General features: G+C 40.9%; 1 protein-coding gene across 22 annotated transcripts in view; it reads left to right on the top strand.

Annotated features, from left to right (window-relative positions):
* LOC101026511 (transducin-like enhancer protein 4) overlaps positions 1-9,897 on the top strand; it is a 157,026-nt gene extending 147,129 nt beyond the window's left edge. For all 22 annotated transcript variants that reach the window (XM_031654119.1, XM_031654121.1, XM_031654111.1 and 19 more), the window contains one exon: positions 8,184-9,897. In XM_031654119.1, the coding sequence (XP_031509979.1) occupies positions 8,184-8,291 (108 nt within the window). In that variant the 3' untranslated portion in view covers positions 8,292-9,897. The remainder of the gene's footprint in view (positions 1-8,183) is intronic.
* The last annotated feature ends 8,478 nt before the right edge of the window (positions 9,898-18,375 follow it).

Below are 18,375 nucleotides of genomic sequence, written 5' to 3'. Positions count from 1 at the left end.
TTATGTTTGTTTAATCAAACTCTCTGTGCATTCTCTCAGATTAATAATGTGCAGAAGTGTCCTGGCAGGTCAGAGCTAGTATTATGCACATTGTACAGAGAAGGAAACTGTGTCCAAGGGGAGGTTAAGTGTCACAGCAAAGCCATGGAGCTGGGGATAGTCCCCAGTGTTCTGCACTCAGAGCCAGTGCTGTGCCTGATTCGGTGCTCACTGTTGCTTCATCATCAATTCCTTTTTGGAGTAGAGGTTTTATGTCTTCTGGGAATTTTGTACATGTATGTCTTTTTTAATTTTTAATTTTAAAAGTCGAGCATTTTGCTTAAATATGCTCTTGTTAGTAGTAGTAGTTTTTTTATTTTTCCTAAGAAGAGTGCTATGAAAACGTTTGATAAAAATCAGTTTTATAAACTTTTACTTTTCCTGTTGACTCAGTGGAACTTTGTATAGCTTGTGAAATTATTTGTAGAAGGACCAAATTGTAGACATAGTACCCATATATGCACGTGTACACACACACTCTCTCCTCCTGTCTCCTACTGGTACGTGAGAATTTCATAGGCAAGGTGAAAGACTTGCCTTTATTAACCTTCTATATTTAGGATGTTATTTCCTAGTGTTCCTTTCTAGAAGTAATATAATAGACTTGCAGTTTTCTTGACCAAGTGGTATTAAGTCATCATAAAGTAGATTAATTCCATCGAATCCAAAATAGTATGCAAGATAATAAGTAGGGCAAAAAAAGCCAATTGTTGCAGTCATGAAGCTTCTAATTTATTTTTTTTTATTTATTTTTCTTTTTTATTATATTTTAAGTTCTAGGGTACATGTGCACAACATGCAGGTTTATTACATATGTGTACATGTACCATGTTGGTGTGCTGCACCCATTAACTTGTCATTTACATTAGGTATATCTCCTAATGCTATCCTTCCCCACTCCCCCCACCCCACAACAGACTTCAGTGTGTGATGAAGTGACATCACTTCCTGTGTCCAAGTGATCTCATTGTTCAACTCCCACCTATGAGTGAGAACGTGCAGTGTTTGGTTTTCTGTTCTTGCAATAGTTTGCTGAGAATGATGGTTTCCAGCTGCATCCATGTCCCTACAAAGGACACAAACTCATCCTTTTTTATGGCTGCATAGTATTGCATGGTATATATGTGCCACATTTTCTTTACCAGTCTATCACTGATGGGCATTTGGGTTGGTTCCAAGTCTTTGCTGTTGTGAATAGTGCCGCAATAAACATACATGTGCATGTGTCTTTATAGCAACATGATTTATAATCCTTTGGGTATATCCCCAGTAATGGGATGGCTGGGTCAAATGGTATTTCTAGTTCTAGATCCTTGAGGAATCGCCACACTGTCTTCCACAATGATTGAACTCGTTTACAGTCCCACCAGCAGTGTAAAAGTGTTCCTATTTCTCCACATCCTCTCCAGCACCTGTTGTTTCCTCACTTTTTAATGATCGCCATTCTAAGTGGTGTGAGATGGTATCTCATTGTGGTTTTGATTTGCATTTCTCTGATGGCCAGTGATGATGAGCATTTTTTCATGTGTCTGTTGGCTGCATAAACGATGTCTTCTTTAGAGAAGTGTCTGTTCATATCCTTTGCCCACTTGTTGATGGGGTTTTTTTTTCTTGTAAATTTGTTTGAGTTCTTTGTAGGTTCTGGATATTAGCCCTTTGTCAGATGAGTAGATTGCAAAAATTTTCTCCCATTCTGTAGGTTGCCTGTTCACTCTGATGGTAGTTTCTTTTGCTGTGCAGAAGCTCTTTAGTTTAATTAGATCCCATTTGTCAATTTTGGCTTTCATTGCCATTGCTTTTGGTGTTTTAGACATGAAGTCCTTGCCCATGCCTATGTCCTGAATGGTATTACCTAGGTTTTCTTCTAGAGTTTTTATGATTTAAGGTCTAACATTTAAGTCTCTAACCCATCTTGAATTAATTTTTGTATAAGGCATAAGAAAAGGATCCAGTTTCAGCTTTCTACATATGGCTAGCCAGTTTTCCCAGAACCATTTATTAACTAGGGAATCCTTTCCCCATTTCTTGTTATTGTCAGGTTTGTCAAAGATCAGATGGTTGTAGATGTGTGGTGTTATTTCTGAGGGCTCTGTTCTGTTCCATTGGTCTATATCTCTGTTTTGGTACCAGTACCATGCTGTTTTGGTTACTGTAGCCTTGTGGTATAATTTGAAGTCAGGTAGCGTGGTGCCTCCAGCTTTGTTCTTTTGGCTTAAGATTGTCTTGGCAACGAGGGTTCTCTTTTGGTTCCATATGAACTTTAAAGTAGTTTTTTCCAATTCTGTGAAGAAAGTCATTGGTAGCTTAATGGGGATGGTATTGAATCTATAAATTACCTTGGGCAGTATGGCCATTTTCACAATATTGATTCTTCCTGTCCATGAGCATGAAATGTTCTTCCATTTATTTGTGTCCTCTTTTATTTCATTGAGCAGAGGTTTGTAGTTCTCCTTGAAGAGGTCCTTCACATCCCTTGTAAGTTGGATTCCTAGGTATTTTATTCTCTTTGAAGCAATTGTGTATGGGAGTTCACTCATGATTTGGCTCTCTGTTTGTCTGCTACTGGTGTATAAGAATGCTAGTGACTTTTGCACATTGATTTTGTATCCTGAGACACTGCTGAAGTTGCTTATCAGCCTAAGGATATTTTGGGCTGAGACAATGGGGTTTTCTAAATATACAATCATGTCATCTGCAAACAGGAACAATTTGACTTCCTCTTCTCCTAATTGAATACCTTTTATTTCTTTCTCTTGTCTGATTGCCCTGGCGAGAACTTCCAACACTATGTTGAATAGGAATGATGAGAGAGGGCATCCCTGTCTTGTGCCAGTTTTCAAGGGGAATGCTTCCAGTTTTTTCCCATTGAGTATGATATTGGCTGTGGGTTTGTCATAAATAGCTCTTATTATTTTGAAGTATGTTCCATCAATACCGAATTTATTGAGAGTTTTTATCATGAAGTGCTGTTGAATTTTGTCAAAGGCCTTTTCTGCATCTATTGAGATAATCTATGTGGTTTTTGTCTTTGGTTCTGTTTATATGCTGGATTACGTTTATTGATTTGCGTAGGCTGAACCAGCCTTGCATCCCAGGGATGAAGCCCACTTGATCATAGTGTATACGCTTTTTGATGTACTGCTGGATTCAGTTTGCAAGTATTTTACGGAGGATTTTTGCATCGATGTTTCATCAGGGATATTGGTCTAAAATTCTCTTTTTTCGTTCTGTCTCTGCCAGACTTTGGTATCAGGATGATGTTGGCCTCATAAAATGAGTTAGGGAGGATTTCCTCTTTTTCTATTGATTGGAATAATTTCAGAAGGAATGCTACCAGCTCCTCCTTGTACTCTAGTAGAATTCGGCTGTGAATCCGTGTGGTCCTGGACTTTTTTTTGGTTGGTAGGCTATTATTGCCTCAATTTCAGAGCCTGTTATTGGTCTATTTACGGATTCAAATTCTTCCTGGTTTAGTCTTGGGAGAGTATATGTGTCCAGGAATGTATCCATTTCTTCTAGGTTTTCTAGTTTATTTGCATAGAGGTGTTTATAGTATTCTTTGATGGTGGTTTGTATTTCCGTGGGGTCGGTGGTGATATCCCCTTTATCATTTTTTATTGTGTCTATTTGATTCTTCTCTCTTTTCTTCTTTATTAGTCTTGCTAGCGGTGTATCAATTTTGTTGATCTTTTCAAAAAACCAGTTCCTGGATTCATTGATTTTTTTGAAGGGTTTTTTTTTTGTGTGTCTCTATCTTCTTCAGTTCTGCTCTGATCTTAGTTATTTCTTGCCTTCTGCTAGCTTTTGAATGTGTTTGCTCTTGCTTCTCTGGTTCTTTTAATTGTGATGTTAGGGTGTCTATTTTTGATCTTTTCTGCTTTCTCTTGTGGGCATTTAGTGCTATAAATTTCCCTCTACATACTGCTTTAAATGTGTCCCAGAGATTCTGGTATGTTGTATCTTTGTTCTCATTGGTTTCAAAGAACATCTTTATTTCTGCCTTCATTTCATTATGTACCCAGTAGTCATTCAGGGTCAGGTTGTTCAGTTTCCATGTAGTTGGGCAGTTTTGATTGAGTTTCTTAGTCCTGAGTTCTAGTTTGATTGCACTGTGGTCTGAGAGACAGTTTGTTGTAATTTCTGTTCTTTTACATTGGCTGAGGAGTGCTTTACTTCCAACTATGTGGTCAATTTTGGAATAAGTGCGATGTGGTGCTGAGAAGAATGTATATTCTGTTGATTTCGGGTGGAGAGTTCTGTAGATGTCTATCAGGTCCGCTTGGTGCAGAGTTGAGTTCAATTCCTGGATATCCTTGTTAACTTTCTGTCTCATTGATCTGTCTAATGTTGACAGTGGGCTGTTAAAGTCTCCCATTATTATTGTGTGGGAGTCTAAGTCTCTTTGTAAGTCTCTAAGGACTTGCTTTATGAATCTAGGTGCTCCTGTATTGGATGCATATATATTTAGGATAGTTAGCTCTTCCTGATGAATTGATCCCTTTACCATTATGTAATGGCCTTCTTTGTCTCTTTTGATCTTTGTTGTTTAAAGTCTGTTTTATCAGAGACTAGGATTGCAACCCCTGCCCTTTTTTGTTTTCCATTTGCTTGGTAGATCTTCCTTCATCCCTGTATTTTGAACCTATGTGTGTCTCTGCACGTGAGATGGGTCTCCTGGATATAGCAAACTGACGAGTGTTGACTCTTTATGCAATTTGCCAGTCTGTGTCTTTTAATTGGAGCATTTAGTCCATTTACATTTAAGGTTAATATTGTTATGTGTGAACTTGATCCTGTCATTATGATGTTAACTGGTTGTTTTGCTTGTTAGTTGATGCAGTTTTTTCCTAGCATTGATGGTCTTTACATTTTGGCATGTTTTTGCAGTGGCTGCTACCAGTTATTCCTTTCCATGTTTAGTGTTTCCTTCAGGATCTCTTGTAGGGCAGGCCTGGTGGTGACAAAATCTCTCAGCATTTGCTTGTCTGTAAAGGATTTTATTTCTCCTTCACTTATGAAACTTAGTTTGACTGGATATGAAATTCTGTGTTGAAAATTCTTTTCTTTAAGAATGTTGAATACTGGCCCCCACTCTCTTCTGGCTTGTAGGGTTTCTGCCGAGAGATCCGATGTTAGTCTGATGGGCTTCCCTTTGTGGGTAACCTGACCTTTCCCTCTGGCTGCCCTTAACATTTTTTTCCTTCATTTCAACTTTGGTGAATCTGACAATTATGTTTCTTGGAGTTGCTCTTCTCAAGGAGTATCTTTGTGGTGTTCTCTGTATTTCCTGAATTTCAGTGTTGGCCTGCCTTGCTAAGTTGGGGAAGTTCTCCTGGATGATATCCTGCAGAGTGTTTTCCAACTTGGTTCCATTCTCCCCTTCACTTTCAGGTATACCAATCAGACGTAGATTTGGTCTTTTCACATAGTCCCATATTTCTTGGTATCTTTATTCATTTCTTTTTACTCTTTTTTCTCTAAACTTCTCTTCTCGCTTCATTTCATTCATTTGATCTTCAATCACTGATACCCTTTCTTCCAGTTGATCGAGTCAGTTACTGAAGCTTGTACATTTGACACGTAGTTCTTATGTCATGGTTTTCATCTCTATCAGGTTGTTTAAGGACTTCTCTGCATTGGTTATTCTAGTTAGCCATTCATCAAATCTTTTTACAAGGTTTTTAGTTTCTTTCCACTGGGATCGTAATTCCTCCTTTAGCTCAGAGAAGTTTGATTGTCTGAAGTCTTCTTCTCTCAACTCATCAAAGTCATTCTCCGTCCAGCTTTGTTCCATTGCTGGAGAGGAGCTACATTCCTTTTGAAGGGGAGAGGCACTCTGATTTTTAGAATTTCCAGCTTTTCTGTTCTGCTTTTTCCCCATCTTTGTGGTTTTATCTACCTTTGGTCTTTGATGAGGGTGACGTACAGAGGGAGTTTTGGTGTGGATGTCCTTTCTGTTAGTTTTCCTTCTAACAGTCAGGACCCTCAGCTGCAGATCTGTTGGAGTTTGCTCGAGGTCCACTCCAGACCCTGTTTGCCTGGGTATCAGCAGCGGAGGCTGCAGAAGAGTGAATATTGCTGAACTGCATATGTTGCTGTCTGATCGTTCCTTTGGAAGCTTTGTCTCAGAGGTGTACCCAGCCGTGTGAGGTGTGAGGTGTCAGTCTGCCCCTAGTGTGGGATGCCTCCCAGTTAGGCTACTCGGGGGTCAGGGACCCACTTGAGCAGACAATCTGTCCGTTCTCAGATCTCAAACTCCATGCTGGGAAAACCATTACTCTCTTCAATGCTATCAGACAGGGACATTTATATCTGCAGAGGTTTCTGCTGCCTTTTGTTTGGCTATGCCCTGTCCCCAGAGGTGGAGTCTACAGAGGCAGGCAGGCAGGCAGACCTCCTTGAGCTGCAGTGGGCTCCACCCAGTTTGAGCTTCCAGGTAACTTTGTTTACCTACTTAAGCCTCAACAATGGTGGGCACCCCTCCCCCAGCCTCCCTGCCACCTTGCAGTTAGATCTCAGACTGCTGTGCTAGCAATGAGGGAGGCTCCGTGGGTGTGGGACCCTCCAAGCCAGGTGCGGGATATAATCTCTTGATGTGCCGTTTGCTAAGACCCTTGGAAAAGCGCAGTATTAGGGTGGGAGTGACCCGATTTTCCATGTGTTGTATGTCACGGTTTCCCTTGGCTAGGAAAGGGATTTCCCTTCCCCCTTGCGCTTCCCGGGTGAGGCGATGCCTCGCCCTGCTTTGGCTCTCGCTTGTTGGGCTGCACCCACTGTCCTGCACTGACTGTGTGACACGCCCCAGTGAGATGAACCTGGTACCTCAGTTGGAAATGCAGAAATCTCCCATCTTCTGTATTGCTCACGCAGGGAGCTGGAGTCTGGAGCTCTTCCTGTTCGGCCATCTTGGTGCGGATCTCGAAACCTATAATTTAATACAGCATTTTTCATATCATGGATTATGACTTGTTAGATAGTCTCAACTGCACTTAAAAAAGTACATGTTTTATAGTAAGCCTAAGTACTGTCTTTAAGTGTTTAAAGTATTCAGAGTCCTGGTTAAAATCCTGTGTTGTTTTCATTTTCAGTGAGCACAGTTTAGTTAAAAGTGAACATTGAATCCTTCATACTACAGTTGAATATAGTATATACAAAACTGTATGGTATGTTTTTCTTTTTAACTGTTGAACCTCTCCCCTCTTGCAAATTTGTGTTACATTTTAACAGTGGGAGCATTAGGCTTTTCACTAGAAATAATTTTACATTCTTTGTTTTTTTTTTTTAATGTGTTTTCAGTGCCATTTCTCATATCTGATCTCACTGAACTCTGCTGCATCCCTCTGAGGTGGTAGACAGGTAGACAGGTAAAATGTCTACCTATTTGCTATTGTAAGGAAACTGAGGTGCAGACAGGTTAAGTGACCTGTGCCATGTTCCACAGCTCAACCTAACTCCAAGCCATCTGTTTGAAGTTGAGGGTTTTTCATGCCAATAACACCCCCCTCTTAACGGTAGAATAGGGCTTGAAATAAGGTCTTGCTTTGCCAGTAGAGGTGCTCAAACCATTGGCTTGCCTGCCTACCTGATGTCCCCAGGGCAGAAGCCTCCTGACTGACCCGGTGAGGTGTTGCCAAGGGTGGATCCGATCCACCTCTGCCATTTTAAGAAAGTGCCACGTGGTGGCTCATGCCTGTAATCTCATGCATAATTTGGGAGGTCAAAGCAAGAGGATCGCTTGAGCCCAGGAGTTTGAGACCAGCCTGGGCAAGTTAGTGAGACCCTGTCTCTAGAAAAAGAAAGTTAAAAAATTAGGTGTAATGGGACACAACAATGTCATAGTCCCAACAGTTCAGGAGACTGAGGTGGGAGGATTGCTTGAGCTCAGAAGGTCAAGGCTGCAGTGAGCTGTGGTCACACCACTGCAGTCCATCCTGAGTGACCGAGGGAGACCCTGTCTCGTTAAAAAATAAATAAATAAATAAATAAAAAGGCAGCAACACTCTCCGTGACCACCTTTCACCTTTCCTTGACTGGGCTCCTGTTTGGTGAAGGAGCACGTTACATTTGCATTTGCTCCGAGTCCTCCATACTCATGGGATTTTCTTTCGGTATTTAACATTTTTGATTATATGTTTCTTTCCTAGTCCAAAGAATCCTCATCGGTGCTTAGCTGTGACATCTCCGTGGATGACAAATACATTGTCACTGGCTCTGGGGATAAGAAGGCCACGGTTTATGAAGTTATTTATTAAGGACAAATCTTCATGCAGACTGGACTCCTCCTGGTAGCACTTTGCTCTGTCATCCTTTTTGTTCACCCCCATCCCCGCATCTAAAAACCAAGGATTTCAGATACTCATTGCAGTTGTGGAGTTTAAATCCCCTTTCTTAACCTCACTTCCCACTTGCTATTGAATTGTGAATAGTCATTAAAAACCTGTGATACCAAATCTTCAGCTATCTACTTGGAAGAACATGGAATAAGCATACTTAACAGTGAACAGAATCTTTAATTATGTATTATATCTGTAATATATTTATTTTGTTTAAAGAAGGCTTTCTAACAATGACTGACTAAATAAAGCTGTCTGCTCCTGCATTGCTAATGAAGGTGCGTTGTATTTGATACCCCTCCCCCCCTTTTTTTGGCAAAGGAGGGGAAAGGAAGGTTTAAAATAATTGATTTAAAATGTCACTAAATGTAGACTGATGACTGTATAGAGATGTGAAATGTATAATTACACATGGAAGCAATATGTTGCTGTGTTGTTATTAGGTTTTTTTGTTTTTGTTTTCTACATCTTTCAAAGACCTTTGGAAATTTGGCTGAACAATTAGAACACAACAGGCCATCTCATACTCATTTGGATCTATTTAGACGACGTTAACCAATATATCTATAGCTTTAGATTATATTCGATAAAAGTAATTGGACTTTTTTTCTTTTTTTGACTCGTTGACAAGTGTCTTTGTAATATGTTTTTAGTTCCCTTTTTTGTTGTATTATAGACAGATGAACAAATTAAATTTGGCCTCAAAGAGAGAACTTAATCCCTTCTGGATATTTTTGCCACGTTTCTTTGCAAAAGGGAGATATATATATATCTCTCTTTAGTCAGTTTCGTTGTTATGAGAAATTATGGGTTATTTTGTGGCATGCTCTTTGGGAGCTGCACAGTTATGGGGAGGACTCCCACTGCTGTGCAAGTTAAGTCTTTCACAAAACAAGGACAGCAGAGGAAGGTTTGCAGAGACTCCCTCTGAAAAACACAAAGAATGGACTCTCTCCTGGGATGAGGACTTGCTTTCTTTACTTCCGGTTCTTTCCATGTCTTAGTTGGATGTCCCTGAAATGGACACAGGCTGTGCCATTGTGCCAGAAACATGGTGTTATCTTTTATGTTGTTGTTGTTGCTGTTAAACTATAATATGTGACTTCTTTTTTTATTATTATTTTTTGTTTGAATGCTTTAAAAATCTTTTAAGTCTGTGGATCTGCTGATGTACAGTGCCTTTGCTGCTATGGATCAAAATCAAAAGAACCGTGTAGATATACTTTATTGTATAAGTAGAAAATTACTTAATTTCATACTAGAAATGGATGGATGCTGCAAGTTGAAATGGACTGTCCATTGACGTTCCTAATGTGGTAGCAGAAAAAAAAAATGGTGTCTTAAGTGCTTAGTGTTTGATGTCATTAACAGTTTCGTAAAACTCTACAGTGTAGAAAGATTTTGATACTAAACTGTGCATTGTACATAGTTCTAATGCATTGTATTGACCACCAGTACTTCTATAATGGTAGATTGTTTGTGCATTCAGACTTTTAAGCATTAAACATAAATAACTTCTAGTATGCTTATTTTTCTAATTCTTTGTCTTGATGACATTAGTTTATTTCTTATCTTTGGCTGTGCCACTCCTATATATTAAAAATGCCTAGTTTTTTCAAGGGAGTTTGTTGTTAAGGTAATGTGGTTTTTTTGTTGTTGTTAAAGTAGTGTGGGTTTTTTCATTATTGCTACTTTTGTTTTGGTTTTGTCTTTACTTGAAAGGAGCTAGGAAAGGTAGGTGATAAAAGTTAACAGTGACCAGTTGGTGCTAAATATTTATTGAGTACCTCTTTGATTTGTAAAAGTACTGCCTATCAAAAGGTTATCATGTCCCTCGAACCCTTGATGCTTTAGAGGTATGCTGTTCAATATGGTTACCCTAGGCATTTGTGGCTCTTTAAATTTATTAAAGTTAAATAAAACTAGAAATCCAATTTACCAGTCACACAAACTACATTTCAAGTGTCAAGTAGCCACATGTGGCTAGTGGCTACCATATTGGACTGGACACATGAACACGGCCTTTAAGTTAGCCCAGTAAACCATTGCCAGCCATTTGGGTTTGGGAAGCATTTCTAGCATAACACACTGAGATCTTTACACCAGGCTTCTTGGGCTGCTACTGATTGGGTGGATGAAGATTCAGTATGAGGAGGAGTTTAAATTAAGAATTCTAAAGTCCTGGGACTCAAAAATCTGACATTTTAAGGTTCTACTAAGTAGGAGGATTGGAAGCCCCACAGTATTCTGGAAGGATCGTCTGTAACAGAGATACTGACTTTGGTTGCTGAGTTAAGTACAGTATTCATCAATTGGACTGGAAGCCGCACTCCCAGTGTGACACCATGTGTGTTGTTACATCGAATGATGACACACAAGTCAGTCAAGGCTGGCTGAAAAATTAAAAACCATAAATAACACGGGGGTAAGTGATCATCTTCAAAGGTGTGTCACCTAGACGGGATGGTGGAGTTTATGTTGGACTGGGAAGGAATAATCTTCAATATCTGCTATGTACAGAGCACTGTACTGGCTTATATTACATATATATGTATAATGTGTATATAATATATACATACAATGTTAGCCACCTACACATTATCTCAGGTTTTTCACAGCTCGTGTACCTATATGATCCAAAGATTTAGCCTCAGGGAAAAGCGAGTCTGAGGAAGGTACTAATGCATCAACTGTATCTGTACACACTGGAAGACTCGGGGCATCTGGAGTAAGAGGGAGGTGTTTATCCAGGTAAGGCACAGAGCAGAGTTGTCCATTGGACTGACACAGTGGACCACACGCTGGCCTAATAACATCTGAGCTCTGGGTGGCCTTGGAGAGGAGAAGCTGGCGATCCCTCATAGAGTGGCAACCCCAGGGTCTGGACAGCAGCATCACCTGGCCTCCACTGAGAGCTTGGATTCCCCTCGCCACATAAGACACTGCATCCCCTTCCCCACAGCAGGGATTGTGTGAACTTTCTCCTCTAGTGCCCAGCTTAGTACCAGGTTTATATAGTAGTAATCTTTGCTGAGTTAGGCAGATTAGGAGGGTAGTGAGCATGGAAATGTAAGTTCTTCCCACTTTTAAAGTATTCCTCCGTAAATTCATGTGTAACCTTATTAAAAATGTTTAAAAGATGAGAGAGCTTTGGAGTAAAATAGCTTTGGCACAAAAAATATGACACGTGCATAGTGTGCACCTCTAGAAGGTGGAACGTGCCTGCCTCAAGGGGTTGGAATTCCTACTGGGTATCTGATGGGTGAAGCCTGTGATGCCTTTAATTGTCTTTAGAGAAATCCAAAACATTGGCTGTTGAATGGAATAAAAAACTGAGACGAATGCATAGATTTAACTTTTTTAAACAAGTGGGCATCTGTTTCCTCTCATTGCTAATGTATTATCAAATTAAATTTTTATGTCTATATATTAATCTCAGCCCTGGCTTAATGTGCACAGAGTCTTGATGTTCTTGATATTGTAATTCTAATGTTAAAAGTAATTGCTTAAACTTGGTTTTTAAATTAACCATCCTTTCTGCTTCAAATGTAGTCTTGCAGAGTCTGAAGAACAACAAAGACAGGAATCACCCTGAACCAGGGAAAACTTAGTTTCAATGAGAGGAGAGCAGAACTCTCAAGACGCTACAAGCAAAACCAGAGTAAAGAAGGCATCATGAGCTTCCTAAGATTGGCAGGTCAAATGAGAGTGACAGACCCTAAGTCCTTAGAGTATTTATGGATACATACCTCGCTTTGGGCCACTCTTTAGCAATATGGCTTCATAGTCTCAGCTGCAAGAGATCCAGCCTTGTCCTAAAACAGTGTATGTTGGAACCTTAGCTGCAGCCTCAGAATACCTGCAAGTGGTTGAAAATTACACAGCCTTGGGATATCCAAAAACTTGGTTTCAAACCATCACACACAGCCATGAAATTCTGGGTTCCTGCAGCCAAAAGCAGGGGAAATGGATGTTCTTCAGCCAGAGGTAGTATTCTCGTTAGAGGTGCTGTGCGCATGCTAGCCTCGTGAACATGTCCTCAACTGTCACCTCATCTACTTCTAGACATGCCTCAATCTGGACAGTTTTACAGTTGTGCTGTCCTAGAAGCAAAATGTCCAACTTAAGGTATTTGTTGATTGATATTTTTGACAGTTTTATGGAAATTTGTTCTGAGATTCCGTGTCCAGCGCTGAGTAAGCAATTACAAAATTATGAAGATGTCAGTGCCAAAAAAATTATTTCTTTGATGTTCTTGGATGCTCATATCCAAAACTACCTAGCTGCTGCAACTTGCAAAGAGGCATTCAACAAGCTCTAAGGTCCTGCATCCAACAGTTTCTCACTGGGGCAGCAGCTCATAACCACCCCCGTTCTTTTGAGTTAATTGCATTTATCTGCCTTTAGGTTCAAACTTACATTCAGAACTAACAATGAAAATGGCTTATTTTTGATGACCTGAGCACGTTAGAAAACCTCTCATGTATGAGAGCATTTTAAGAGTAATGCTATCAAGATAGAACTCTTACCTTACAAGCAGTTTAGTTTGCATTTGTGGCAGCCTGTGATAGAATCTTGTGGATCCCAGAAAGGAATTCACGGAAGACTCTAGTTTACCTGTCCTCAGGGAAATACAGTTCTCAGCTAAGACTTCATATATTTGGCCTGCAGAGAGTTTCCACGGGGTTGTTTTTAGTCCAGAGGCAAATGATGAGCACAAGTGTTTTCATGAAAGTTGTCCCATTTGATCTCAATGCAGGCCTAGCCAGGGTGGACACTAGAATCCTGAATTTACACACAAGAGCACCAAGGATCGGAGTGTTTACCCAAATCCGTATCTTCTGGGGATACAAGCCCAAGGGTCCTGACGTGGCGGTCCAGAATTCTGTACTGTCTGTCCAGCATGGAGGTTGGAACACAGATGGAAATGAAGGGTTCAAGACACTTCATTGCTCTTTGTCCCTCAGTTTCACACAAATTAACTGGCTTCTGGTTTCAGCATCACAGAACCTCTTGACAACTCCTGAAACCAATCACAAATTGTCTTCTTTTGTCATGTGCTGTGTGTTCCCACTGTGGACTGAATGTGGTACGTACAATGCAGATACCCACTCGTGTGTGAGTAGATGTCTCTTGTATGTGCAACCCTTGGCATCTGACTGTCGCAGGGAGCCCATTAACTTCACCCTGTGGGGTGATGAGAATATTGGGAAGGTTATTTTGGAAGAAGATTTAAAGTCACATAAATGTCGTGTTTTATTTGACTTGGGTGTAGTAAAATACACGAAGCTACTTGTGAAGTAGTTGACTTTTGAGAATTTAGGCAGCAAAATTTTGGGACTCCGTTTAGGTAGGATCTAACGAAACTCATGCCCTAGTGTTTCTGGATGGCCCTGCATTTCTCCCTAGACTTAAGGAACAGTTGGCCATTACCCAGTCTTCACTAGACACCCCCACTGCCTCTTCCAAGGGGAGCTACCATACTTGGTACCCTGGCCGTATCTTATGTGGCAGAAAGTATGAGTTGAGCTAGGGAATTTTTTGTTCTCAGGAGGCTGGGAAGTTGCAGGAGAATGAGTGACTGGTGGGAACTGAGTCAAGGGTGAAATGCAGGCATTGTGACCATGAGGGCTCCAGGCAGGAAGACTGTCAGACCAAGCTTGTGCCTTCCTCCTTGTCCCAGCAGCACAGGGACTGGGAGAGATACTAGCAGGATGTACCACAAGGGCAGGAGTGAGCCTCCAGGACCACTGTGCTGCAAGCAGTGTTCCTTAAGATGACTTCCCATTGCTTGAAGAACTTCAGTTGGATGCCTCTTTGCCCTGGAAGAGTTGAGTTTAAACAAATACCTATTCACTTAAACACCTGTTGGGGTCAACTTTGGGTAATGTACCAAATGCAGAGAAGCCTGTTAGTGCCGAGAATAAAGCATCCCTCTCAGAAGTCAGCTAGTCCTTCCCAGATAACGTGAAAACAAGGCTTTGTTTCTGGAGTAATTGAAGAAATCAACTGTTAAACCTTGTTCTTAAATCTCCGTCAGAGATTCATAGCCCCTTTCATGTTTCCTCTGAGTAGGCAATCAGTGTTAATGAAATGTGATTTCAGGTTTTACGGCTGAGTCAGGAAATTCAAAGTTATGGTTTCCACGCTGATGGTTATCCCACCACTACCAGTGCAGCTGTAGGCATCCAGATTTTAGTATGGGCAAGAACAGCCTCCTGGGCACAAGAAGGTTGTAAGGGTTACTTTGAGAACAAAGGCCTTGATTTGCAGACACGTGTTCTTGAGTGATGGTCTTAAAAACAAAGCATAAAGTGCCCCTAATAAGAAGGTTAGTGGTGACTCAAGCTGACTACAAGTGAAAGGATTTAACTGCAATCCCCGAGGGGTAGACTTACACATTTTTGAGTCACCTTTGCATTTACCTTGAGAGGCTCTGCGTGAGGTGGTTGGCTTGTGCTTTGCAGACATCCTGCTTTGTATGCAGCATAGACTTTGAGCAGGAGACTTAGCAACCAGACTTCCAGCTCAGCTCTTCCAACTTCAGCACGCGGCATTTGCAGTGTATGTGTGTGTGTGTGTGTGTTTGTGCACTTTTCTTGCCAAAGATTTGCTTGTGCACAAATTATAGAGCACAGCATTATGGTGTCTTTTTCGTATTTCATACCACTAGGTTTTTAAAACTCATTGAATTTATAATCTGACCGCAGACCTGCAGGAGAGAATAAGATAAGGCAATTTGGTGTTGTCCAAGCTTACAAAGTTTCATCTATTTAAATTGTTACAAATTTTTCTTATTTTTGTGGTGACAATTGTCACATCATAATTTACCTCTGTCATCTGACATTTTCAGGAAGCGAAAAATTCCATGTTACTTACTTTTTTAGATAACTGACGTTTACTCCTTGAAAAACCATAACAAACTTTTTGATTGAAAAATGTTTAGATGTATTGAACTCTCTTCTACCTTTACTCCCCTTCAAAAGGTGCTATAAAGGTTCCTGATGATAGAAAGTCAAGGTAACAATGTTTTGGTTGTGCTCTGTAGCAGCTATACTTTCCTTAGTGTTTTCATTACTAATGATCAAAACAAATGGATGCATCACTTTCCACATGCCAGCTGCAATGCCAAGTGCTTTATTCACATAATCTCGTTTTTGCCGTCACAACTACCCTGTAAAATAAAGGTGCGGGTTCTCAAAACTCACTTGAAATATTTGAGCCCATATGTATTTAGGAAGGCAGATTGTTTTTATTGTTTTTATTTTTTGAGACAGAGTCTCACTCTGTCGCTCAGGCTGGAGTGCAGTGGCAGATTCGGCTCACTGCAACCCCTACCTCCCAGACTCAAGCGATTCTGCCTCAGCCTCCCAAGTAGCTGGGATTACAGGCACCTGCCACCACACCCAGCTAATTTTTTCTATTTTTAGTAGAGACGGGGTTTCACTGTGTTGGGTCAGACTGGTCTCAAACTCCTGGCCCCAAGTGATCCGCCCACCTTGGCCTCCCAAAGTGCTGGGATTACAGGCCTGAGCCACTGCGCCCAGCCGAGGAATGCAGATTGTGTGTGCACCAAACATGTCCCATTTACTAGCACCCCATAATGAAGCACATTCATCTTTGTGGGGCAAAGCATCTGAATGTTCATGTTCAGTGGAGTAGGTAATGACTATAAACATATACAGCTCCGTTTAGGTTGGTTGTGTCCCCAGATGCATCATGAAAACACTTCTGGCTTTCTCTGAATTTTTTATTTTGGAATTGAAAAGAAGGAGTTTGTGGATCTATGTTTTTGATCTCATTTTGAAGATGAGGAATCAGATTCACAGAGGTTAAGTGACTTCATCAACGGACAATGACAGAAGCTTGCTCTAATGCCAGAGCTGGTGTCTCAGCATCTGCCCACTGTCAGTGTGTGCTCTCGTTCTCAGGGACTGGGACGACCCTATCTAGAATGTTCTTTTGGTTCCCTGTTTTGTATTGTCTCCCACATACTACTTACATATGTTCTCTGCATCTTTTTTTTTTTTTTTTTCTTTTTTTGAGACGGAGTCTCACTCTGTTGCCCAGGCTGGAGTGCAGTGGCGCGATCTCCGCTCACTGCAAGCTCCGTCTCCCGGGTTCACGCCATTCTCCTGCCTCAGCCTCCCGGGTAGCTGGGACTACAGGTGCCCAGCACCACACCTGGCTAGTTTTTTGTATTTTTAGTAGAAATGGGGTTTCACCGTGTTAGTCAAGATGGTCTTGATCTCCGGACCTCGTGATCCACCCACCTCGGCCTCCCAAAGTGCTGGGATTACAGGCGTGAGCCACCGCGCCCGGCCCTCTGCATTTCTTCTAATCAGTCACTGAAAATTACTTTTTCACTATGCCCAAGAAAAAATCCATACTTCTTTAAAACATAATAATAATAAAGTAAGGCATGGGCTTTGTTACAGACAGTGTGTCCTTGGCCCTGCGAAAGTTGGTTTTTAATGTGATGCTATATGTGACTCATCTAATCGTTAGATGAGAGTCATTATTAAAAGCTGGCTGGACACGGTGGCTCACGCCTGTAATCCCAGTACTTTGGGAGGCTGAGGCGGGTGGATCACCTGTGGTCAAAAGTTCAAGACCAGCCTGGTCAACATGGTGAAACCCGGTCTCTACTAAAAATACAAAAAATTAGCCAGGCATGGTGGCAGGCATCTGTAATCCCAGCTACTTGGGATGCTGAGGCAGGAGACTCGCTTGAATCCAGGAGATGGAGGTTGCAGTGAGCCAAGATGTGTGTGTATATATATATTTATTTTATTTTATTTTATTATTTGCTTTTTGAGATGGAGTCTCTCTTTGTTGCCCATGCTGGAGTACAGTAGCACCATCTTGGCTCACTGCAACCTCCAACTCCCGGATTCAAGCTATTCTCCGGCCTCTGCCTCGAAAGTAGCTGGGACTACAGACAGGCACTACCACGTTCAGCTAATTTTTATATTTTGTATTTTGGGTTTTGCCACATTGGCCAGACTGGTCTCGAACTCCTGACCTCAAGTGATCTCCCTGCCTTGGCCTCCCAAAGCGCTGGGATTACAGACATGAGCCACTGTACCCAGCCGCTGTATATTTTAATGGTAATGAAAACATCAACCAAAAAAAATGCAGCATCAAAAATGTCTTTAAAATTTTCTGATTGGAGATGTCTCAATCCATATTTTATTTTTTTTCTCCTCCCAACTTAGATCAATGAGACAGAAAATTAACAAGGATATTCAGGACTTGAACTCAGCTCTGGACCAAGCAGACCTAATGGACATCTATAGAACTCTCCACCCCAAATCAACAAAATATACATTCTTCTCAGCACCACATCACACTTATTCCAAAACTGACCATATAATTGGAAGTAAAACACTCTTCGGCAAATGCAAAAGAATGGCAATCATAAACAGTCTCTCAGACTACAGTGCAATCAAAGTAGAACTCAGGATTAAGAAACTCACTCAAAAGCGCACAACTACATGGAAACTGAACAACCTGCTCTTGAATGACTACTGGGTAAATAACGAAATTAAGGCAAAAATAAATAAGTTCTTCAAAACCAATACAACGTATTAGTTTGGTATAAACAACGTACCAGAATCTTGGGGACACAGCTAAAGCAGTGTTTGAAGGGAAATGCATAGCACTAAATGCCCACAGGAGAAAGCAGCGAAGATCTAAAATCAACACCCTAACATCATACTTAAAAGAACTAGAGAAGCAAGAGCAAACAAATTCAAAAGCCAGCAGAAGACAAGAAATAACTAAGATCAGAGTAGAACTGAAGGAGATAGAAACACACACACAAAAAAAACCCTTCAAAAAAGCAATGAATCCAGGAGCTGGTTCTTTTGAAAAGATCAAAAAAATAGACTGCTAGCCAGACTAATAAAAAAAGAAAAGACAGAAGAATCAAACAGACACAATAAAAAATGATAAGGGGATATCATCCCTGATCCCACAGAAATACAAACTACCATCAGAG

The sequence above is a fragment of the Papio anubis genome, chromosome 13, assembly GCF_008728515.1.
Source record: "Papio anubis isolate 15944 chromosome 13, Panubis1.0, whole genome shotgun sequence".
Classification (NCBI taxonomy): Eukaryota; Metazoa; Chordata; class Mammalia; order Primates; family Cercopithecidae; genus Papio; species Papio anubis.
Note: the sequence above shows the minus strand (reverse complement) of the source record. Positions and strands in the feature narration are given on the sequence as shown.